The 25,601-nt window shown below is 45.1% G+C and overlaps 1 protein-coding gene across 3 annotated transcripts in view; it reads right to left on the bottom strand.

Annotated features, from left to right (window-relative positions):
- The window catches only part of DGKQ (diacylglycerol kinase theta), an 89,233-nt gene extending 66,270 nt beyond the window's left edge, over nt 1-22,963 (bottom strand). For all 3 annotated transcript variants that reach the window (XM_084305471.1, XM_084305472.1, XM_084305473.1), the window contains exons 1-2: nt 22,733-22,963; nt 1,177-1,256 (exon numbers count right to left, since the gene is read on the bottom strand). In XM_084305471.1, the coding sequence (XP_084161597.1) occupies nt 1,177-1,256; nt 22,733-22,934 (282 nt within the window). In that variant the 5' untranslated portion in view covers nt 22,935-22,963. The remainder of the gene's footprint in view (nt 1-1,176; nt 1,257-22,732) is intronic.
- Between the last annotated feature and the right edge of the window lie 2,638 nt (nt 22,964-25,601).

The raw sequence follows: 25,601 nt of genomic DNA, 5'->3' as shown, positions 1-25,601 counted from the left end.
TCCCAAGATGAAAGTACGTGGGGAAGATGAAGTATGTAGCAAAGGCTGAACAGCAGCAGCATCTAGACAAAGCACATCAAATAAAAACGAGTGGGTAATGTCTCTGTCTGCTTCCTGTAACTCTAGTTACGTGCTGTTTTAGACCTTCTCCTACCATCCCCTACATAGGCTTCCACGACTTAAAGGAACCCGTAAAGCTTCTTTGAATGCAAAAAAGCCCCCCTTGCAGGTTCCCAGATCTATACAGTGAGTATCTCATAAACATGGTTTTAGTCAGTGAGGTCTGTAAGGCTCACCATTTTCTCATTTTGATTTCACAGCAGTCTCATTTGACTTTTGCATAATGCTCTGTACGGTATTTGTAGTGTCTTCCTACTTATCTAGAAAGCTTCTCACCCCTTTTTTCCCTCCAGGTGGATAACACACAGTTTTCTCCTCAATTTAGCTTCTTAATACCATAGTTGCAACACATTACCATCTTCAAAATCAATCCCTCTCTTTCACCTAAAGTCATGGGGCAGAAAAGGTCACAGGGCATCTGAAGAGAGTATACTTTATTAATAACCAAAATACATACATTTGAACTCTTACCATCAGTTGGAAGCCCTGTCTTTAGATTTTATTTTATTTTTTTATTTTTTTACTTATTTTTTTAAGTCCTATGCTTTTAATGCAACACCTTTATTCTCTGGACACAATAAGCAAGCAAATTCTCAAGAGCAGTAATCAATAGAAGCCAAACACAGCCCCTTCACTAGTCAGAAAAGCTTTAGCATTTTTCCAGTAAGGTGTAATTACTGCTGAAAAAAATGGTGGTAGTCAGAGTTCTTCAAGTATGATACATGGTATAGTTTCCTGAGAGCACTGATTTCAATCAGTCACCCCATTCCATTACTGTGAGACTTCCAGGTAATGACACAATTAAAAATGTCTAGTAATATATAAAGAATGCAAATAGCCACTCTTTGAAGACAGACTGTCTACAGCTGCCCATATCAGGGACGTTTCAAAGGAAATGTATATTTTTTTCTCTGAGCAGCCATAAAAGCTTAAGTGATGACTAACACGATTGATATAAGCATTTCAATATTAACAAGCTGTACTACACCGTATTATCTAGCGATAAATCTGTGCCGTTGTGCCATGAAAGAGACATGACAGTGTGTGCTTACTCACCCTTACAAGGCTGGGAGCAATACATGAACAAGGTATCTTGACATTCTTGAGGCACTTTTCATGAGACATGAAGTTGCAAACTGTGGAAATCAAACAAAGAACTGTAAGCAAGTCTTTCACAAAGAAGGGACATTTTGGTGGAAAAAAAAAAAGAAAGAAGAAAACAACAACAAAAAATAATCACATTGAGTGAAATACGGTTGGGAAAACATCTTCTTAATCACATTTGCTCTCCACTAGATATGGTATCTACACGACTGTTATATGTCTCCAGCCAGTTTTGTTACCAAGATGTTGGTGATAGAAAATAAAGGAGGAGAGCTTATCTGAATGCATTGCAGGCCAGCAGCAAGTCATTCCCCCCTAGACTCACTCTCTCTAAGTGCCCAAATGAGCTCTTAATTTTTCAGAAGAGATTTTAAGCAGCCTGTGGTCCAAAAGATCTCTTTGATGTTGCCAGAGTAGATGGACGTGTTTAAAAGGGATTTTTTCTAAAAGCTAGTGCATGTGACAGGAATAAATAGGAAGACAGCATTCACACTCACCGAGCGTAATGGATGAAGAGACAAAACTAAAAGCAGTTACATGCAGCTTTGAAAGTCGAGAGCAATTAATTATTTTATTTATGTATTTATTTATTTATTACTGTGTCAGTATCAGGTTTAGGATTTCACCCAAGCTTTATTAAATGCATTTTGACCAAGACAGTGTTTGATGACTCGTTTTTCATGGGGATGCTACTTTCCACAGCTCCGTGCCGCGGGTTTGCAGGTTTAGTTTGCACACAGGGAACAAGGGATTCTTTATCTCGTTCCCACCACCTCGCACCAACGAACTAATACGCCATGCAGGTATGGCTTTAGAGTCATCCACCTTTCAGAATTACTCTCTTCCAGGTCAAGCACGAAGCCTTAAGCGTACAAGCTCTGGCCTCAGTCCCTCATGTGGAAGCACCTTTCCAGAGCTTCTGGCAGAAGATCCCTCACGAGTTGCAGTGATCTTGGTACACATGAAGTTTTTGCACGTCCCTGGTTTTCAGAAGCATGCTGCACGCTTCCTAAGCTTCATGAGCAACTGCAGAAAACCCACATCAAGCTTCCCATCTGCAGCCCATGTGCAGGACTCACGTTGCTGTTACTGGTAGTATGTGCTCATGCCATCACAGGCAGACCATTTTCTTCTCCTCCCCCTTCTCCAGCTCATTTACTTGTGATTTCACAACACCACCTTCTCCCGTGTCAACACAACAATTTAAATGCAGGCCCACTCCTTTCTGTGGCTTACTGTCAGCCCACAGAAAGCAACCTTTCCTTTCAGTGGCATGGAAAGGAAGATGACCCCACTCATATAAGCGCTCCTTTTAATATGTGTGGTAGGCTGACATTTGCTTTTCATCTGTCTGGAAGTCACGGAGGAAAAAAAAAACCACTGCAAGTCATTGCTGTGCTATTCGCCATCCATGGCTGAACACAGAGTGACCACTACGGAAATGAAATGCAAAGCAGGAACAGAGCAGATTGAGGCCTTCTGTTTGGTGCTATCAGGTGTTACATCTACCTCTATGGCTGATAATATTCCTGACTCCATGGGGCAGATAAGCAGCAGGAACAGCCAACGAAGGGGTGATAAAGGAGATTCTCAGAGCTGAAAATGCAGACACCCAACGTATGTAAATGTCACGTGAAGGAGCATACAGCACATCAGCACAGATGAAACCGAGGAGAATCTAGTAATTGTAGATGCATCTCCTGCTCCAAAAAAGCAGGACAGACCCAGAATGGTGAATTCTTACGAATTCACTTAGATTGGATGTAGATGTAGGCTGTAGACATGGACGTAGACAGGTGAAACCGAGTCTCCCCTCAGGTCTCCACAACATTTCCACTCAGGCTTGCAGGAAGGCAGCTGGTTGCTGTGCAGACAGGTCTGAAGAGGCTGCAGGAAAAAAGCTAGCTGCCCACTTCCCACCAGTCTGGGTTTTACCACGCACGCTACCACCAGAAAACATTTGCCCCAACCACTCGTTTAGGAAGCCTCTTCACTATTTTGCGGGTGGTCCCTGAAGTTTAAGCTGAACCTGTCTAGGTGCAGGGGGCTGGCAGGAGCAAGCTGACAGAGGTTGTTAGGTCCCCAGCCTGCAAAAGGTGACAACATGAAGCTTCAGACACCTACAGGCTGCTCTCAAGAGCTTCACAAAGGGGTGAGAGAGAGTCAAGGAGGAAACTTCAGTGACTAAAGAAATTAATTAAAATGGCAGCTTTCTCCTGCATTTTCCTGGTTCTCAACTAGTCAGACCACAAAGGGAAGAACAGAGCAACGCACTGTAGATGGCTCCCACAAACGTTTTGATCTGGAAGAAGCAGCAGACAACATGCTTGTCATGTGCATTGAGTCCAGCAGAGAGGACAGCCCTAGCTAAGTGTCGTTTCCCTGTCCCACAGGGGCCAACACAAGCACATTTAGCACTTGTAGCTCTAAAAGTAGAGCTACCAAATTGCTCTCCAAGGAAGACTGAGGAATGCCAATACAAAGACCAAAGCAAGTTTGCCCCTCTCCTCGAAGTGTGACAGACTTAACACAAGACTCACTCCGGACCTACCGACATGTGTGTTCGTAACCCAGGAGCATCCATCTCATTTCAGTGGGCACACAGTTTGAGCTTAACAAAACTGCAGTTCTTCCTCCAAACACACCCTCCAATGCTTTCCCGGAGCAGGGCTTACCTAAATATTTCCCAGATTGCCACCTGCGCTCATCCTGACATCCTCCTCTGCCTCTGGTCCATACACCCCACAATTCAGGCGCACCAGCATCACAAGCAGCAACCACGCTCTCTCCTCCTCCCAGCAATCCCCTCCTGCTGTCTGCGCGATCTGATCCTCTTCGTGCTGCAGGGAGCTCTCTCCATGCACGCCCTGCATGCGCAGGAGACCTGCAGCAAGCTCCAGAACTTCACAAGAAACACCACAACATCTCTGTCGCATGGACAGCACTGGGAAAATATCATCTCCTATCGTGAAGAGACAACACGACCTCTCAGTATTGCCTGGGTGAGTTGGCAGATAGCAATTTTGTTCAGTTCTGCATGAACGCCAGAGCTCACTAGCTTGCACTGTGCTCACCTGCACAAATTGCCACTCTCAGCAAGCACCTGCCAGAGTTTCTTCTAACCTTTTAACTACAGTTAGCGATCGCTGAACGACCCAGTTGACTAAATGGCTTTTTTTTGTTTGTTTGTTTGTTTTTAAAACAAACATTAGCTCAGCCACAAATGGACTAGTAACTCAGAATTGTTTTCCCAGCTATCAGTGTACATTAAGTTTTTCATTTCTGGAAAAACATAAGAGCAACACATTAAAGCACATACTCAACTCATTAATGTGAATATAAATAAAACTAAATGAAAAGCAATAATTCACTGGGGCATCTTGTTAAATTTAAGACTTGGAAGAAATCCCTGTCTCAGAGGGTTTACAGGACAGGATTGCCTGACATGTGAAAGGAGAGCACAAATGAAAACTCTCTGCATTTCTCTACAAAAAAACCTAAAAGGCTACATAGGCATTTGTGCGTGTCACCTTCAAGCACTCCACCTTACATTCATCAGCCCCTGGCAATACGACGGTGGACTGAAATTAAATCACTCAAAACAAAGATTCCCCTGCAGTCCTCAGCAGCCACCGTCCCTTTTAAACTCTCAGCTCACTACTGCCCTTTCAGAGGGGGTGGCAGGCAACTGGAGCAGCATCCACATCCACATCTCTACCAAGGCACCACAGCCCAGATCCCACCTGCAGCCTTGTCCAAGTTCATTGCTTCCCTTTATCGCTTCTGTCTGCTGCTCAAAAGCAGGCCTGCCCTCAGTCTGGTTTTATTTCAGCATTTCACATGTGGTGAATGCCAACTTTCAGTTCCAGGCAGGTCCTTTCCGTGTTCGCTAGCCGTGGCTACATCTATCTGCTGGTAAAATGTTCAGAAAAAAAACAACAAAGAAAAGGTTGTGGTTACAGCCAACAACTGACTCTGGCACCAGACCACCCTTTGGGTAGGCAGGGGAGCATTGCCAGCATTTCCTTGAATGTATGGAAACCGCAGGATGAAAAAAAAAACAGGGTGGTTCTACTAGATTAAATCTTGTGCAGCTTTTACCCGACATCGGTTGCCTGCAAGTGTTACAGATGATAGCTCTCCAAACATACATCATCCTGAAAGGGTCATCTGTAAAAAAGATGAAGCAGTAGATGGGGAAATAGAGGTGAAATCCTCAATGAGTATCTGAAGTGCAACTTTAGAAGTACTCCTACTGCCTTGAATTGGAATACACAGCAGTTTTAGGCTTAAATTTGAATGTATTCATCTTAAAAACTGAGCACATTTAGAAATAGCTTCCTGTATTAGATGCAGGTTGTACAATTATGTTTTCCCCATCTCTAACCTTACTGCACTTCCTCTCTTTATCATAAAACACCGCAACCCAGGACTCTTTCTCCTCCTTCGTGCCACAACCTTCAGCTCGTTAAGGCTTTCTATGCATCAGACAAAACTCATCCGCAATAAATTTTTTGCTTTTCCAGCTGAAGAAATCCCAGCAGCTACCAGCAGCAGCACTGCTGCCAAGCGAAGTCGGCTGAAAAGAAGCAGGACCTTGATGAGAGCTTGCACCTGCCTCCAGGCTGCAAACACCACGGCGGTGGGCACCACGAATACGGGTCTGCTGCTGCTTGGGGCTGGGTGGACTCGCTGGAAAGGCAGCGTGTGTGCATCTTCCCTTCCACGCTGCCATGCACGTGGCCCTGCAGACCCACCTCTCCGAGGCATCGAGTCAAGCAGCAGTCTCTTGGCAGCACGAAGAATATGTGGTTCAGTTTCAAGCCCTCTGCTTCACAGGAAATGTTTTAAATGCAGCAGGTACTACAGAAAGAATGAGCGCTCATGCCGTTTCCTCCAAAGAGGTAATTTACTCCAGCGGGGGAAATTTTTTTGATTCTTTTTCAATAATTTCAGTATTTTTCATTTTCATTAACCGCAGTAGAGAGCACTAATGTTAAGAGTGGAGCAGGCTTTCAGAGAAAGTACACCTAACACAGCCTGAAGAGCTAGGGTCACTCTCATATGCTGTAAATAAATCAGCGTGACTCCCTGAAGCTCACTGAAGCACAACGACTTGCAGAAGCCAAGATTCTTTTCCTTCAAGTCAATACAGCAGATTATAAATTAGAACACGTAGCATACATCTCATTTTCATCAAGACAAAGAATGAATGAGAGGTAAATTATACCCTCAGCTACATTGCCAGGCTTCCTGTCAACGTTACTGGTGAGAAGAGATATCCATCAGTACTTCTAGCAACGTAAATATTCCTCTTAACTAGACATAATTATTACAAATCTTTGCTCTGTACATCAGCAACTTAAATAAGGCATCAACAACGCAGAGCAAGAGGGAGTATTTGAGTTTGCCTGTGCTGCATCAAGCCAACACTGCAACCTACTCTCCGGCTACAGGCATTTCCTCTCCCCAAAGACAGAACTACGAGGAGTTCTTCAGAATTATGAAACGTTCGCCAGCTCCACTCTGAGAATGCTACAAATTCTGTGATCAACAGAAGAATCTTGGCATTTATCAAAACAAATCCCTGTGGGAATGTAGAGGTCTTACATGGTTTTCTCCCAAAAAAGGCACCTACTCAGGAAGGAAGAGTCGAGGACGTTCCTGAACACAAAGGATGATGGAAGCATTAGGATTTAAATCCTCCTCTCAGAGCTGCAAACTGAAACCCAGCTCATGAAGAAAGGCAGAAGAGCAGTAACAAGTCTGCCCCAGTTGGTTTCAAACATCCAGGCTATGGTTTAAACAGCGTTTTATTTCTGTAGCACATACCTACATTGCTCAAAATTGTTTTTTGCAGAAGTATGTACTATTTTGGGCATGAACCTCAGTACGTTCCAGAGTTAACTGTAATGAAATTATGTAGGTAATACATTAATTTTTACAGAAATCCAGGCAGCAAACGACCTCAAGAGCTCAGCTAATCTTGCATTCCTGACAGGCATCAGCCAAACATGCTCCAGAAATCCACCCAGGAGAGACAATCCACAGCCTCACCCTGTATCCTTCCAAGCCCTTGCTGTTAGGAGCCCAGTGCTTGATGTGCAAAAGCTGAATCTCCCTCATTAAAAGGCATGTCTAGCATTTCTTGCCCTGTTTGCTACAACCATGAAGAACCATGTATCTTCCTTTCTCTTTGCAACTGTTTTTACAGCTAGCTACGACAGCAAGGCAAGGTGGTGGTGGTTATTTCAACCTTCAAAGGGGCTTATTTTGGGCATGTACTGACAGTGGAACAGAAAGCAGAGCAGAAAACACAAAGTGGCAAATCTTATCTGGTCTTTCAGGTGGTTATTTCTTACCTCTCCCCTCCCAGAAGAAAAAAGACAGTGCTCAGCAAGTTGAAAAACATCTCTGTTATTAAGAACACTTGCCATCACTGCTAGAATTCAAGAAAGAAAGAAAGAAAGAAAGAAAAAAAAAAAGACAGCAAGTGTTTATTCAGTTCAGCCACTTTCCCCAACTTGACCCTAAAACACAGAAGGGCCCCCTGGACTTCTGGCGGATCACTAAACCAAACTATTTCAGCCCAGGACCTGGAAAGGTTTCCAAAACAACACTTCTATTTGTCAGCATTTGTAAGATGGTGTAGCTTTTGCTCCAGCCCTGCAGGGCTCCACGTCTCAGCACAGTAGCAGTGGTTTCTGAAGAGGCTGTTCGGAGCAGCTGGGGAAGAAAGACGGGTCCAGAGTAGCCGAAAATGGAAGTCAGCTTGTTCAGATCAGTTCAATAAAAATACACAGGCACACAATGGCAAGGATGTTCTGCGCAGAAGGTGTTGCTGCTGCTGAGTACTTGAAGGCTGGGAGGAGGAAGTGCAACTGCCTGTAGATGGACGGAGCACAAACAAACAAGGAATCTAGCAACGCCGTGGAGCAAACCAGAGCTTCAAAGCCGTTGTGCAAGCCAACTCAAACAGTCTCTACTTTCCAAACAATGAATCAGTGGGACTTAAAGGGCATGTGAGCACCAAGACAACTCAGGCCAAGTCACCCTAACACAATCAAAACAGTTTTATTTTGGTCAGAATTGGGAAGGTTATTTCCTCCTCCCCTCCTGCTCTTCCAGAGCATGCTCATGATGTGACACAGGCCAAAACACAAGCTAAGCTTACCGCGTCTCTGCCATGTAGGGGCCTTTTCGCTCACCCCTGCAGTTGTCCTTGGTCCTGCGAGCAGGCTGTTTTGCTCAGCAGGACTGCCTTTGTGTTCACTGAAGAGATCCATTGATAATTAGAAGACAATAGCTTTGAGGAAATGCCCAGAGGCTAAGCACTCACAGATTGGAGAAAAATACATTTTTTAAAATCTCTCTTTTTTTTTAAAATGAATATAAAACACATCGTTATCAGGTAGATTATACAAACAGCAGCACTCAAGCTAATGGATGAGAGGGTCTTTTCATCACTAACTTGAAAGCACTGTTCTCTTTTCACAGGAAGCTTGCAGGACTAAATTTTACATTTGCTACACAGCTTTGAGCTCCTTTTCCATTGTAACAGCTTGCCAACACAGACACATTTAGCTTTTGTGTTTAGGACTGTGACCACAGGGCAGTCTGAATACTGTGACTATTCACTGAGAGGAATGCTGGACGCAGCCATGCTCCTTGCCAGCTCGTTTCCCAATTCAGCAGAAACACGCGAAGACCTGTGTGCGATATTGGTGTGCTCTCTCAGGCAAGGCATAACCTAGGATAAGTTTAGAAGTCTGTTGTGCAATGCTTGCTAAATGTCACCAGAGAAGCTGTCACCAGAAGCTGTGGCCGGCCCAGGACGCCTCACACAATGGCAGAGCAGGGATGGAAAAATCTCTGAAAGCTTTAAGAAGTCAGGCGTTAAAACACCTTCCTCTCTCACTGCAGTGTCTTACAGTTCATTTTTACCACGTTGTGGATTCCATTTCTCTGCAAATCCACTGAGATTTGGAAACCTGTTGAGATTTTCTCATCATTTACTGAGCATCTTACTGATCAGTCATACATGCCAGGTCCTTTCTGGGACTCTCGTCTTACTCACTAACCATCCATGCTTATCCCTGCTTTAAAAAGAGCTACAAGGATATGCTCCATCTGACCAAAACGCAGTTTCCCCCTGCACAGTGGGGATAGCGTGGTATTTTACGCTTCTAAAACTGCCTGCATGACTGCAAGCTCTATATATAGGTACAGATACCCAAAAGAAATGTTTTCAAAACATCTGAGCTCTGTAATTTCAAGGCAGCGCACTTGAATCCCTATTCATTTGTATTTCAGATGTCGCTGTTAGGAAACAACACAGAAACCAGTCAAGTGAAAACAAGACAAGCCACTGAATAACGAGGCAGAGTCAAATGAATTCAGTGATATACTTGGACTGTCAATCATGAAAGCACTGATTTGGTGACGTAGGCCTGACTGACTTGTGGCAACCTTACAGAGCCCCTGTGCTGCACCAAGGACCTCTCTCTTTCTCTCATCAGCAGGCTGCGAATAGTCCAGGGTCAACAACAAGCCTCATTTTGTTTCTCCGTCCTCCCTGGCACGGTAAGCCCTGAACTGACAAATGAACAGGTCCTCACCTGTCAGAAAAGCACCCTCACCGTCCTCCATCCCCTGTCTTCACCCAGAGCAGGCTCCCCAAACCCTGCTGTGCAGGCAAAGCCAGAGCACCTGCAGCTGCAGGGGCAACGAAGCCACCCACGCTTGGCGTTTTGCTCCACCAGGGTTTTGCACGTTGGGAGCAAGAAACAGTGGCACAAGCAGGCTGTACCACCATGGTAAAAGTGCCATTTCTACCTGGTCAAGAGGCTGTCCCCAGGTCATACCCACATCCAGCAGAAGTCCTAGACACCCTACATATAACAAGAAGAAAGTCTTCAGCCAACACGGTGAGGTCCTCTCCTTCCATGCTGTAAGATATGTCCAGTAACAATACAGTCTGGCTGAGTACAGGCCTCAATAAACAAAAAAGGTTAAGTTTTGCATATACTTTACTTTCTCCTCTCAACAGAAAGCTGGGTCAGACTTCCCACCTCTGAAATAATTTGGGCACAGGATTTCAAAGGCACGTGGTTTCTGCTTAGAACAAGTCCCTGGCATTACGAGATTTTTTTCTTCCTTCGACAGATGGCTAGTGCTTAACTCACATTTACACCCAGAACGCATCAACACCTTCCTTTTCCTTCAGTTTTAGCCCACAGACAGGACCATGGTGTCTTGGGACAAGATGCTGGCTCACTGCTAGAAAACAAGAAATTTCCAAGAGGGCAATTTTCCAATAAGTTTTCCAGCACTGGGAGAGAACTTGGCAAATTAACCTCTCGACAGTTTCCCCAGAAGATCCTCAGAGGAGGAGGCATCCTGTTCACAACGTGGAGTTGTACAGGGAGCCTGGAGGGATGCAGTTCCTCCCCTTCCGTCCAGTGAATTCATTTTTCCACTGAAGTGGCTCTTGCATGGGAATTGACACCCGCGATGCCACAGCAACAGGCCTCTGGGGTGGCTGTACCTCCCAGCCCAACAAAGAGGAACCACAGCCTCCCATTCTCAGGCTCCGAACCACGGACATCTGCCTGTCTGAGGGACAACAATTAAGCACTCCAGTAGCTTCCATACAGGCTAGAGGATGAAGGCTGCCCATATAAACCAGATGCCAGCCAAAAATGGCACGGCTTTCCCCTCTTTGCCTTCCCAAGGTAAATACAGTTTAGAGTTCACATAAACCTGCAAAGGCCTTGAGCCCAGTGCAGTGGTGTGGACACCACACTCAGCACCTAGAGCATGTCCTGGTCGTACGGATCAGCATCTGTCAGAACCCCCCCGAGGTCCTGTACCTGCAGGGAAGGAAGGGGTGTACCTCCTCATGCTCCTGGAAGGCACAGCAGGGATCTTTTGGTGACAGCCAACTCAGAATTTCAGCAAGATGCCATGGGGATAAGAAGAAAATCACACATCACCTGCCATTACGGACAACCCCCTTGAAAAGCACTTAAATAACACTCTTTTCCCTGGCTTTATCTAAAGCTGAAGCCTCTTTTGTCCTCTAGTGTACAACTGCCCACGCTATTAACTGAACTGTGGATTAAAAAAACAAGGGCTACAGCAGAGAAATGCCAGCTCTGCAGCGGCTGTAAGCAAAGAGGGAAGGCAGGGGCAGAGAAACGTGTAGCAGGTAAAAACAGGAGAGCTCAGAGGGAGACTCAGCCAGTCCCAAGGAGGACGTGCACACCAGTGTCATGAATACTAAAGACATGGTACTTAACACCCTGCAGCAGTTGTCTGCAACAGCTTCTCCAATTTACTGCTTTCAAATCCAGGCTTTACAAAGAGAAACTTTGTCAATTGTTTACCATCCTTCTCCAGCTGACTCGGGGTTACTGGGCAAAACAAAGAGCTATAGCTGGCAGTATTCAGAACAAAACAGCACAACACCAACCACAAGGTGGTCCCACCCCGGCCCTCGGTTTTAAGGAAACTCCACTAAAACTATTTGACATTCGCTCTAAGCATCCTCACAACCAAATCTTCGTCGTGCCTGGGCAACCGAGCTAAATATTGTAAGTTTCCAGCCCTCAAATACCATGCACAGTTCCCTGCATCGCTCCTGCGGGTTGCCTGCCCAGCACAGCGTGCACAACTTCACACACCGCAGTGTCAATGTCACACGTCAGTAACTAGCTTCTGAAAACCCAGGTAAACAACACAGAGGTCTCCTGCACTGAAAAAACAGCCCTGTTAACACTTTTGCAAGTTTAGACACACACACCAAAACATCTCCTCACACAAAGGAGAAACAACAAAATCATATCTTTGGGTTTAAAAAAAAAAATAATTTGAGTTAAATCAGCAGGGCAAACTGTAACAGAATTTAAGGCACAGTAGGACTTCATATGCCATGATGGTATTTTGTCAGAAAACGATGGTGTTGAAACAATTGCCTGGAATCCCTCACAAAACGCCAAGATTTGGTGATGCTCTGAATGTTACAGTATGGGGAAAGGTCTTAATGCAGTCCTGAGACCACAGGGTGCATCACTGGGGGTACGGAGGTACAGTGCACGCATATTGCACGCACACAGAGACCAAATCAATTTGCTCAGCGCCCTGGAGGAAAGAAAGCAAAATTTCCCTCCAAAACACACCTAAGTCTTCGAATGCATTAAGGAAAGAACAGCAGCATTTCATATAAAACAAAGTTCCTCCACTCAGTGACACAACCAGCATGCCGGAGGGCTGGATTCCCTAGTAGGTGCAGCTCCTTTCACTGCCCCTTTCAGAAAGTGAATACAGAACATGAAAATGCAGTAAAAAAAAAAAATAATAAAATTGAAGAGACTAGAATAAAAAACACAGTTATTCTTAACTACAATAGCACCCACCTACCTCCACTGAAGTTATAATTTTAAAAGAAACACCACGTACAGCTTAAATGTCGGCCAAATTATTAGTATTTTTTAACCCAAGGTAAGTGCTCTTGCTCTTTTAACACGGTAATTTCAACATTATTTAGCACATCTCAACACTTCACATCACCATGAAACACAACAAAACAAGGGAGGAAAGAAAAAGAGCAGTTGCCATGGTAACCCCTACCTCTCATTCCTGTAGTGCTCTGTTTCCAAAGTGCAGCACAGACAGAAGTGTACAAAACTACAGGACTCCAGTGAAAAACGGAGCTAGAAACACGAATTTAAAAATAAATAAATCCAAAGAAACAAGCTCCTGGGCCAGCTGGATAAGTACACTCAATGCTTTCTTTAGCTTGTTTGTTACAAGGGTATTGACATGATCCGGAAACTAAAGGTAAATGATTCATACAAGGCAGACCAGAGGAAAAAATAAAACACACTATTTAAAGAAAGGCTCCCAAATTGAACTTGTTAATCTTTGTGCCACTTTTTGGAATCACCGTTCCTATCTTACTACAAATTTCAAATATTTTAAAAAGATTCCTGTCAAGAAAGAGTGGTGATTTCAATTCTACCACACTGGCTTGAGTCACTGATGAGACTGAGGCCTATACTTATCTTGAATTTAAGGAACGGTCTCTCCTTCACATGAATAAGTTCATATATAATTCATAGAAGCTGAACATTAACATCTAACTGGAGAACAGAAGCCTGCAATGTCAAAATGTTATATACAACACCTACAACTACACCAGATCTTTCAACATGCAATAGCTCGGTTCTCGAACCAATAAAATTCATAGTCTACCCCTGGGGTACTGAATTAGTGTGATATATCTCCATTATCCTTCCAGACTCGGGGGAAGGAAGAGGAGGAGGACTTACTTTTAAAATAATCTACTTGCTCCTACTGAAGAATAATGCTTGAATGAAAAATACAGTGGCTTCAAGAAACCTCAAGGCACTTGCCAAAAAAGGAGCTATATTGGATAGAAGAAAATACAGGAGGGATAGAATAAAGGAGGTCTGAACCAGCATAGACATGAGGATACTTAACTGTCTTGAAGAGCATTTTTAACATTACAGTATTTTTACCTGCTACTTCAGCCTATTTCTGACCAAGGATTTGGCTGGGGAGGTCTGATGGACACAGTTTCTACTGGGAAAATGAGGCAGTGGTTAACTTCTTTTCATCATCATTAAAACGAGAAACTACAGTTAAAGGAGTCAATGGCACAGAAACCAAAGCAAGAATTGCTTCACTTGGTATTGTTCACACAGGAAAGCCATCTTCACACAAGAGAAAAAAAACAACAACAAAAGGAAACCATAAGAGGAGTAGATGCTGTGTTTCAATTCAAAAGCTCTTTTCTCAAAACTTACAGCTCTTAGGATTTATATTACAATGAAAGCCTGTCTCCTCCCTGCAATGGCACAAACAGCATATTCCCTCCCTGTGCCTCCCACAGGGTATCCAATATTTCACTTTTCTGGAAGGTTGTGCCTCTCTTCCTCCGCTAACTTTGGGTCATACACTTGGTTTCTCAATCAGCATCTGCTATTGGCACAGTTAAGTCCCCACGATCCAGGTGTCAAACGTAACTGTGAGTGCCATTTCCTCAAGCTGTAACTCCATCCCCTTCTGTGATAAAGTGTTGTAATTACTTTCTGAAGGGCTGTTGTTGACACCAATGACAGATCCTCAGGAGTGGGTGGAGATGTGCTGCACACAACTCATGCATTTAGGCCAGCAACAACGATCCCAGTATGGTCCTACAGCACCAGTACATGCAATGGCCTCTGTTGCCTCCCAGAATTTCTGCATCAGCTTGCAGAAGCATCTAGAGAGCATTAAATTCCCTAAATATTTGTGAATATCCATGAAGTCTGAAATCCCCCGTTCCATTCCTCTATATCAACACTGTTTTCAGAAGTGCATAACATGAACAAGCTGTTTTTCTTAGGTCGTGCTACTCAACTCACACCTTTGCTTCACATTTGAAGACTATTTTTGTAGCAGATACAGTCCAGGAATGCTAACTCTAAGCACTTTCCCCTGCAAATTTGTGTTTGTAATGATTTACACTTTGGCATCTTAAGTAAGCTCCAAAGAAAATCTTTCATCTCACAAGAGGCATTTTCGATCCTGAAAGAAAGAAGACCAACAGTCTCAGAGAGGGCTAGAATCAGAGAGACATAAAATGGTTTGGGTTGGAAGGGACCTTAAAGACCGTCCAGTTCCAGTCCCCCTGCCACAGGCAGGTATGCCACCCACTACATCAGGTTGCCCAGGGCCTCATCCAACCTGGTCAGGGACACCTCCAGGGATGGGGCATTCTCTAGGCAACCTGGTCCACTCCCTCACCACCCTGTTAAATAATTTCTTCCTAATACCTAATCTAAACCTACTACCTCTCAGCTTAAAGCCATCACTCCTTGCCCTACCACTGCACCCCGTGACACAGAGTCCCCCTCCAGCTTTCCTGTAGGCCCCTTTAGGTACTGCCAGGCCACTGCAGGGCCTCCCCAGGGCCTTCTCTCTTCCAGGCTGAACAACCCCAGCTCCTTCAGCCTGTCTCCACAGGAGAGGTGCTCCAGCCCTCTGACCATTCCCATGGCCCTCCTCTGGACTCATTCTAACACTTCCATGTCCTTTTTGTGCTGGGGGCCCCAGCGCTGAGCACAGCACTCCAGGCGGGGTCTCAGAAGGGCAGAGCAGAGGGCAAAAATCCCCTCCCTTACCCTGTTGGCCACGCTGTTTCTGGTGCAGCCCTGGATGTGGTTGGCTTTCTGGGCTGCAAGCACGAGCTGTTGGCTCGTGTCTAGCTTCTCATCAACCAGCACCCCCAAGTCTTTCTCCTCAGGGCTCTCAGTCATTTCCGCCCAGCCTGTATTTGTGTTTGGGATTGCCCTGGCCCAGATGCAGGACCTTGAACATCACCTTGTTGAACCTCATGATGTTCACACAGGCCCACCTCTCAGGCCTGTCCAGGTCCTCCTGGATGGCATCCCTTCCTTCCAATGTGTCACCTGCACCACACTGCTTGTTGCCATCAGCAAACCTGCTGAGGGTGCACCCGATCCCACTGAGCCTTTCCATTCTATACCCAGACACTTCCCACATGCCCTCCTCATACGTGGAGGAATCTTAGCAATTTCCTTGTATTCTTCTGTCTTCTTCTGAAGCTCCCGAAAGATTTCAGCACTGAGGAAGTATTCTCCTTCAAAACACTTCAGGGACTGGTTAGTGGAGCACTTCCATACTCACTGCTTAACAGAGCGTACCAGTTCTTATCTCCACATGCTACGGAGAAAGTACTGCAGAAAAAGGACAGTGTCATTTCCTGAATTACATCATGACAAGCCAAGGCATTCAAACATGACACATTCTGCCAAGTCAAAAATGCAAAGAGGAACAGAGATTTTTTTGCTACCTAATCTCACACAAACTGGAAGTCCTATTTCCTTACCAGTGTAATCCAATACAACCCTACAGAACAACATGCTCCTCCTACTTTAACACCAGAAGCTCAAATCATTCAGTTTCTCCCAAGCACCTGCTTTTAGCAAAGTATTCAGAATGCCTCCAGCAATCTTCTGTATGTGAAACCTCCGGGGACTGATTAAGCTGGCCAACTCAAGTCAATTTTATTTTTATCATTTTGAGTTGCTTCACATCTTAAACTACCTTGTTTTTACAAAGCAAGTGGCATGAACTTTATATCATACATGTGGTATTTAAAAAACCACCAAGCAGGTAAACAGTATCAGCATACTGTACAATCCTAATCCTGCTTCCACATACATCATTCAGACTAAATCGTTTAAATAGGAAAAAAAAAAAAAAAAAAAAGAAACAAAGACATACAGAAAAATACAAACATGCTCTTTTATATCTATAGTCACATATACATGGGAATATGCATACATGAAGATGTATTATGCAAACACATGCATTCTTTCAGATTCAAGAGAATAAAAATATTTAAATTAACATAGAAAGTGAAATTAGGGGTCAATTCTACTCTAGTGAGTACCAGACTTGATGGGACTTCCACAAGTGATGCATCAGTGGGCAACAATACAATTTAAAGGGAAGAATATTGTATGCACACCTAGAAAAAAAAGAAAAAAGAAGTATGCTTCCAGCAAATTCCCTATCACATAGTGATAATGCAAAGATTAGTTTTTGCTCTTTGCTTGGGTGTGTTTCCTCACAGCCTCCTCTCACAACTTAAAGGCACCATCAAGCAAAAAGACTGGAAAAAAAAAAAAAAAAAGAGAGAGAAAAGATCAAGAAGTGATCAAAAGACATCATTTTGTTGTTTAGCAGGGCTGTATGCTAGACACACATCCTGTTCTTTCCACACACTGCAGCTGAGTCAAAGTAAATACACGAAGGTAACTTACTCATCTGGTTTCAATAGGCGTTGCAAAAGCAGTTTCTCCAAAGGGCTTTACCCAAGCAGGCAAGGACTTTGAGCCCGCTCAGGATGGACCTTATGGGCAACAAGTGGCCCAGAAAAATGACAATTTGAAGTGATGAAACGCAGCATTAAAAACAACTCTGGGAGACAGGCAATATGACCAAAATGCAGAAGTCATCTGGGGACAACCTGAGTCAAATATAAGTCAGGAAAATGCTGCCACCTGAGAAAAAAGCTCCAAAGGCAGGAAGAGAATCAGACTTCTGAAAGGACAGTAAGCAGAAAAAAAAAAAAAAAACACAACTCTGTAGATAAGTTCTAAAGCGTACATAATAAAAGAGGAGAAAACAGACAAGCTAGGAGGAGCCTCCCCCAAAAGAGCTCACTGAAAACGATGCAGGAAAATTCCTTATCCTTGGACTTGGAAATCAGAACAAGAGAGAGGGAAGAAAGAAAAAAGGCAACACTAGAAACATCTGTTACAAGCTTCCAAGAAGAGAATGAAAGCTAAAACCACTGCATGTCATCTTGCACCGGACAATAAGCAGGAGACCCTATCTCCAGACCAGCATCTGTGCTTAGGCTACTCAACGCCCATTACACATAACATGTCCCTTGTTGCAAGGAAACTGCCCATGCAACACGGTTGCTTAGTGGGATTATTTCATGTAGGAAACCCCAGGATACTATGCCTAGTGCTACCACAGGTTATTTTAGGAAAACACTGACATAAAAGCAAAATCACTACTTAAAAAAAAAAAAAAAAAGTGCTGATGACTAAACCCACAGGAGCACAGAGTAATCACACAGAGCGATGTGCGTCACTGGGGGAGATGTGCTACATGCCACTTTAATACAAACTCCTACGTCTAGAAACAGGGAATGCACACCACCAACACGGGAGAGAGGAAAGGGGATACCACAGTGCACTGACTCCCAGAAAGGAACTGGACCTGAGCCGAGGGGCATGCACACAAATATCTTGGAAAGCAGGAGCAGAAGAGCACCTTTGTAGCCACAAAGTACTGACCTCACCTCCGCCTGAAACAGTCTATCCAGCTTCTTTAAGAAAATGCTGTTAAGGGACTCAAGTACAGCGCTTGGAAAGCGCTTTACAGGGAAAGCCTTAGAGTTCAATGTGCTTTGTTTATCAGAAAAAAATAACTAGTCAGGCATTCATCTCCCACATAACTGCAAGAATGAATAGAAGGCTTTTAGACCCTTTACACAGTACAGCAAGAACTATGGTCCGTGGGAAACTCACCAGAGGAAGACTGAAAAAATTTCTTGCAAGAGGAAAGGAACCAGAGGGTATAAGGCTAGAAGGTGGCTGAGGAATACCTGAACATTTAAAAAATATGTAATACTAGATGAAAGATTGCCTGGAAAGAAAACCTGCAGAGAACAAGCTACTCCACAACATGATGGATTGATGAGCACCTTCTTTATTGCTTTTGTCATTTATCACCAAGTCAGACCGAGGCAGTGACAGAGATGATATATAAACGTGCTGTGGGAAGCCTGGTATTGGATTACTGGCTTTAACACTTTCTGCAGCAAGTTATTTCCTACCTAATTTAGTTCCTGGACTCAAATGTGGGTCTACTCCATCAACACAAAATATAGCTTCTGGCTACACGAGCTGTGCTCATCCTTGCAAAGTTCCCTATACGTTCCTTCGCATCACTGATGGTGACAATGATATTTTTTCTCTGAAGCACTGTCAGAGGGAGAAGGTGAAAAGAGAAGAAATTCTCTTCAGTGCAAAATGGTTTGTCCTCAAAATGCAGACTGGTAAATAAATGGCATCTTTCCGTCTGTCAGTCAATGTTCCCAGCTTTTTTCCCAACATGTGTTTTAACTTGACCAGAGCTGAGCTAAGTTTCTGTCTCAGGGTTTCTTTTGGAGCTTTATTTTTATTTGTTTGTTTTGGGGGTTTTGTCTTATTTTTATTTTTTGACATAGTTTGTGTTTGTTCCTCAGATGGATTTGGAGCTACATGGCTCAATGTAAGCTTTAAATGAAGCAGTCACATCTACACAGCAACACTTCAACCACAAACTCACATCACACCTCGACATCAAACACGTATTGTCGCACTGAAAGGCCTCACCACTGACATGGAACATGCAGCAGAACAAAGAAAGCTAGTACTGAAAATTAAAACTGATTGTGGGATAGAAGCGAGATTTTACTGTGGTTTTACCTCCTTGCAGCTTTTATTTTTAGTTTAAAATGCAACAAAGCAAGCCAAGCTCACTGGATGACAGAATAATTTGTTTTTCTTTTGAACTGCAAGCATTAAGACCTTCTGGGGAATCTCATAGATCAGTCACTTTCCTCAAAACTAAGCTGAACCAAACCAGCAGGGTCAAGGATGTTCCAGCTGCCTGACCCAAGCACAGAATTAACCAGAAAGGATGAGAGTTCAAGGGGATCGCTCCTCTTCCCTGTGCTCCCTGCTGCTATTTCCACGTCTCTGAAGAGAGAAACTGCCTATGGGTCCAAGATTTAAACTAAACCAGGATCACATGTGCATCTCCAGATCACTGCAGAGATGCTGTCCGAACACCTCCATGTTCTCCTGCACCAGCAAGACACAACATGGCTTGCCCATGTCTGGGACGTGCATATCTGAATCACAGCAGCTTCGCCTAAAAACAATCCTTTATGGCTATGTTTTTTAAGGGAGGGGTTAATGACAAACTTAACTCCAGTTCACCATTTGCATTGCATTCTGCAAAAGTTGAAGTGCTGTCAGATAGCAGCGGAACCAGCTTAGGAGAAACAGGAATTTCTGTGCCTTGGAGTAAGTTTGGAGGTTCTGCTTAGAATACAAAGCCTTAAAACATAAGCAACAAAACAGAAAAAAAAGGATGATATTTCCCTAAGTATTACTTCACTTATTGCCTTCATATCCAGACAAGCACCTTATGTGCTTGAATGACATTCTCCTAGTAGAAGGGGGTACAAAAAAATACAAAAAAGACCCTAATCGTGTCTTCCAATAAATGCTCCAGTAAAAGATATAAAAATAACCTAAAAATGACTGAATAATTCTGTTTAATTTGCCAACCAACTTGCTTATTACCTAAATCCCAAATGTTTTACCTTTGGCTAAAATAAATCAACTTAATTTCACATTAGAAGGATTTATAGCACTAGAAGAATTTGTAGCCTCCAGAACATACAGGTCATAGAATCATCCATAATTCTTCCTACACTTTTTTTTTGTTTGTTTTTTAAATCTGATATATAAAAATAAAAAAGAAAAAGCATTGTGAAAAGAGTATTTATTGGTAGATAGATATAAATCCAAAACTTCAAATTCAGTATTTGCTAAAAAAAGCAAAACAAAACAAAACACAATTTTCTGAGTGTATGAAATTAAATTCCACGACCCATAAGAACTCAACTGTCTTTGTTTCATATGTAGACTTTACGTACTGAATAGATTTATATATTGAACTTATAGGATGCACACATACACGTACAGAAAACCAGCCACTTACACGCTTCCTCCCTGAGAAGCCTGAGGAAATTCAAAACCCACTCAAAACTGAAATGACCAGGCTTTGGAAAGCAAGACGAATACAAGAGAGTCATTGTTCTTGTTGCAATCGAAACATCACTTATTCTTTCACATACACATACTTATCAAAGGAAGTGACAGCTACAGTGTAAAGTGGCAAGAAAAATAAAGAGTCATTTAGAAAGGGTTTATGGAAAACAAATGTGAAGAAAAAAAAAAAGGGCAAACATCTGCAGGCCTGTTTGACTGAGATTAAACTAAGTACGTGCACAAAAGCATAAGACAGTAACATCTTCAGACACAACTTAGTCTGCATGGTAAGACTACCAGCTTCCATCTAAAACATCACTTACAAAAATACCTATGCAGCTCCAGCAGGACAGCTGCAGTTCTCCCCAGATTTGTCTCCCTTCTTGTGCAAAGTTCTGGCGACACAGCACCACAGGCCCTGCACTGGAGAGGTGTGCTGCACCTTAAAACAGAGGGGTTAGATGCAGGATGCTCTGTGCCTTACGTGAAGATTATCGGAGCATCTCTCCTATGTATTTTTCAGAGTCTGCATGAAGAAAAGGAAAGAAGCACTCATCTTGGCCCACACAGCCAGGAATGTGCTAAGCATTCATTATGCTTTCCTGTATTTTTGTAAACAGCCACATAACCCATGTGGGCATGTGTCAGTCCATGCTGAGCAGTTTGGTAGGCTTACCAAAGAACTCCATTGACCAGAAAATTCACATACGCAAGATGTCATTTTCACAGGGCCAAAAGCACGACTGCAATTAAAACTCAAATCCAGGCCATTTAGGCCACACAACTGCTCAAAGCAATGACTGGCAAGCTCTCTGCCCCCAGCCCCTTTACTTTGGAGGAGTCTTATCTGCAGCTTGCTCAATTCTCTTCAAAGTCCGGAAACTTTCAGTTTGGTCCAGACCGGTTTTATCAAGACACAAGGAGCATCAGGTGACTGAGCACCTGAAAACAGAGGATTTGTAGGAGAAGCTGTTGCAAATCCAGAAAGCCAGAAAAAGGCCACGGAGTAGCTACATTTTGAAGCCTGCATGCCGTTCATCGGAAGGAGCCCAGCTAAGTAAGAGATCAGCTCAGCTGCAATTACACCTGTAATCCCAGCCTCTCTGGGGAGGAGGAGATAGCTATTACCCACCAAGTTTTTCAGTCTGCTGCAAACATTTGCCTTCACTAAAAGCAGGGTGGGTTATTTTCGATTTTTTGATCAACGTGGCACCCTTTTATTACTTTCTAAAGAACAACGATCAAATTCCACTAGTTAGAGCGAATGTGGCAGGGAGGTAATTATTAAACAGAATTCACTTCAAACACTGCTGGAGAAAGCGCATTAGCGTCCATTAAATAACCCAGAAAGAGCAGGCTGCCTAACGAGGCACCGCGACCTGTCACAAGCAGCCCCAGTCAGCAGATAACACGCCAGGTACTGCTGAAACCCGTCGTTCAGCAGCGAGTTACCAGGAAAGAGAAACACGGCGAGGAGCGCAGCCGGCTGAAAACAGCAGGAATAAAGCAAAAATGAATAAGAAAACACATTTTTTTTTTGACATAAGGATGGACACACGTGCGCCCCGTGATATCGCACTCCGTGCTATGTGGAGATGCGCATAGCCGGTGATGTTATAGGTATTTCCCTAACATTTTTCTCTCTCCCCGGGTGTTTTTCTCTCTCCCTGGCCACCTCTCGCACTGGCTCGTTTGGGCTGGAGCCTTCAGACCGGGGTTTTTTGGAGGCACCACCAGAGCCGAGGTGGCTGGGCAGCACCTCCCCAGGGCACAAACCCCTCGGAGGAGCCACCCCGGAGGGCGAAAGCGCTCCGGACAGCCTCCCGAACTAGGCAAACACCCCGGCTTCCAGCCGGAGGAAGCCGGAGGGTATTTTTAAGGCTGTATTTTGGTAAAAAAAGCGGGCCGGGCTGCGATAACGCCGCTGCTGCGGGGCACCGGGAGGTGCCCGCGGGGGTGCCGGGTGCCTCTCAGCAGCGCACTCCCGGGACGGGGCAGCGCTGAAACCGCTCCGAGCACCCCCAAAATCCTCCCCCACACCCCCCCCCCCCCCCACAGCCCCAGCCCCTTACCCTCGCACTGGTAGCCGGCCAGCCCCCAGATGAAGTCGGTGCAGTAGTGGCAGAAGGTGGGCTTGGTCAGGGTCACCCTGCGGAAGCCGTGACCCGGCGGCACGGCGGACGGCGCCCAGCCGCGGCACCGCCCGCCCAGCACCGGGCTGGAGCCCGGGCTGCCACCGCCACCACCGCGCACCGAGCGGCTCCCGTCCGCCATGCCCCGGCTCCTCCAACCCGGCACCGGCCGCCGACCGCCCTCGCTTCCGCCCCAAGCGGCGGCGGTGCCGCTGTCGGTGTCGGCATGGGGCGGGCGGAGGCGGCGCCCCGCTGAGGGGCCTCTCCCTCCGGCGCCGCGCCGCCGCCTGCCGGCCGCCAGCCGCTGTGGGCCTACCCTCGGGGCCAAGCCAGCCCCTGGTTTGTCAGAATCACCTTTATTGGAAAATAAAAATCCTTCACCCCCCCCCCCCAAAAAAAAAAAAATAAGAACACAACACGTTGAGAAACTGCAGCAGCGAGGCGGAGGAGCCCTGCCCGCGGGGAGGCCTCGCTGTGTGGCACGAAGCTGAGAGATGCTCATTAAAAAGAGTTCCAGCGTCTCGCTGCCCCATGGCGCAGGACGGGTGCTGTGACCCGCACCCAGCACCGCTTGGAGAGGTGCAGCGTTTCTGGTGGTGCGTTTGGGTGGAAGGGAAGGCTTGCCCTGGGTTGTCCTGCCTTCGACTCTCAAGAACTCTGCCTTTATGAGGAAAAAAAATCAGTGCCTAGCGATCCCTTTAGCACTTAATCCTTTATAACACGTTTTTGTTGTCCACTTCATCTTCTTAGTACTTCTTATTCCAGTTTTGAAAACTGCACACCAGGATGTTTCCATCCCACCAGTCGTCCCTGCCTCTGAAATACTTCCATGTCTTTGTTATTAAATTAAACAAAGAACCGTAGCAGGAATATGCTGGGACGAGAAAGGAAGCTATGCAGTTGGGTTTTGTATACCTGTAGTGGGTTTATGCGGCAAGGCTTTGGTAGCAGGGGGCCATGGGGGTGGCTTCTGTGAGAAGGATCCCGAAGCTGCCCCATGTTAGATAAGGGCCCTGCTGCTGACCAGAGCCAAGCCAGTAAGTGATGTTGTTTGCACCTCTGTGAGAGCAGATTTAAGAAAGGGGAGAAAAAAAAAACTGCGGTGGAAGAGCAGCAGGGGGAGAGGGGTGAGAGCCAGCCCTGCAGCCCCCACGGGCAGTGCAGCAGGAGGGCAGGAGGTGCTGCAGGCGGGCAGCAGCAGTTCCATTGTGGCCTGTGCAGGGAGAGGCCCCTGGTGGAGCAGGCTGTCCCCCTGCAGCCCATGGGTCCCACATGGAGCAGATCTCCACACTGCAGCCCCCCCATGGGTGGAGGAGACCCCGTGGAGCAGGTGGACCTGCACTAAAAGAGGCTGCAGAAAACTCTTTCAGTTGAAGACGTGTGCGTGCTAAATACAAAGAATGAAATAAAGACCACAATGCCTGGTGCTATCTTCCAAAAACTCATCCTCAGTATGTTCTGTGTGAAGATCATAGAACAAGGAACACATTTCTGGGCACATGAAGGAGAAGACAATGATCAGGAAGAGCTGGCACAGGTTTCCCAAGGAGCAATGATACCTGACCAGACTGGTTTTCTTCCAGGACAAAACAAGTAGGAGGGGAGAGCAGTGAAACCTTGGCTTCAGCAAGGCTTATGACATGGTCTGCCACAATATTCTTATATCCTTATATCAACAGTTAGGGTCAACAACATCCTTGGCTATATGAACAGGAGCACAGCCAGTAGACCTAGAGCAGGGATTATACCCATCTCCTCAGCACTTACCAGACTGTGTCAGGAGTATTGTATCCACGTTTGGCCCCCGGTACAGGAAGAAAGCACAAAGACAAATTGAAGCAAGTTCAGTGGAGAGCCACCGGGATGGCTAGGAGCTGGAGTACTTACCATGTGAGTGGAAGCTGAAGGAGCAGGACTTAGCCTGCAGAAGAGACAGCTTCAGGGGGACCTTATGGCAGCTCCCTATTATCTGCAGAGAGGTTTTTGAGAAGATGGAGCAAGGTTCTTTATAGTGGTGTGTGCCGGGAGGACAAGAGGCAGTGGTCATGACTTCAAACAAGAGCCCTTCAAGCTGGATATAAGTGGAAAGTACCTTTCCACTGCAAAGGCACTCAAGCAGAGAAGCAAGTTATCTAGAGAGCTTATGCCCTCTCTGTCTCAAACTTCTCAAGACAAGACTGGATACACCGTGAGCAGCCTGGTCTGTCCTCGCTTGTGAGGTCAGATAATAGACTAGCTGACCTGAGATGTGTTCCCATCTTAACTTTCACATGATCTTATTTTTCAGAATGTTACACTCAGACATTTCAACTGTGAATGAACCTCAATACACATACAAGCACTCTCGCTTTTAGAGACATGTCTGGGTTGTCAGTTGATACACGCTGATGTAGTTCCTCAAGTTTTATCTCTGTGTACAGTGGCTGAGAGTGTAGATGTTCACACAGGCCACCAGAATGCAGGGAGACTACAGGTACATTTAAATTCCTGTTGAACATGGAGAAAGGGGAACTAAGACTAACAGAGTCTGTTTGCCCTTACATCTGTGTGCCTCAACTCCCACATACTGCATTTCAGTGCTTTAAAACAATTCAAGTTTGACATATCAGAAAGTTTATCTTTGACAGCAATTCCAAGATGCATGACAAAAGTTTCAATTAGATTAGACTTGGCAGTGGTTTTGTAGATGGAGTTCAGTGCTCTTTGCCAGATTTGTTCTTTGGGACTTGCCTCCTTGCTCAGGAGAGGAAACCCCTTCCCTATTTGCTTAGCCCATGTCATTGTACTCTTATCTACCTAAAAAGACCCC

Source organism: Netta rufina (genome assembly GCF_964035555.1).
Source record: "Netta rufina genome assembly, chromosome: Z".
Lineage (NCBI taxonomy): Eukaryota > Metazoa > Chordata > Aves > Anseriformes > Anatidae > Netta > Netta rufina.
Note: the sequence above shows the minus strand (reverse complement) of the source record. Positions and strands in the feature narration are given on the sequence as shown.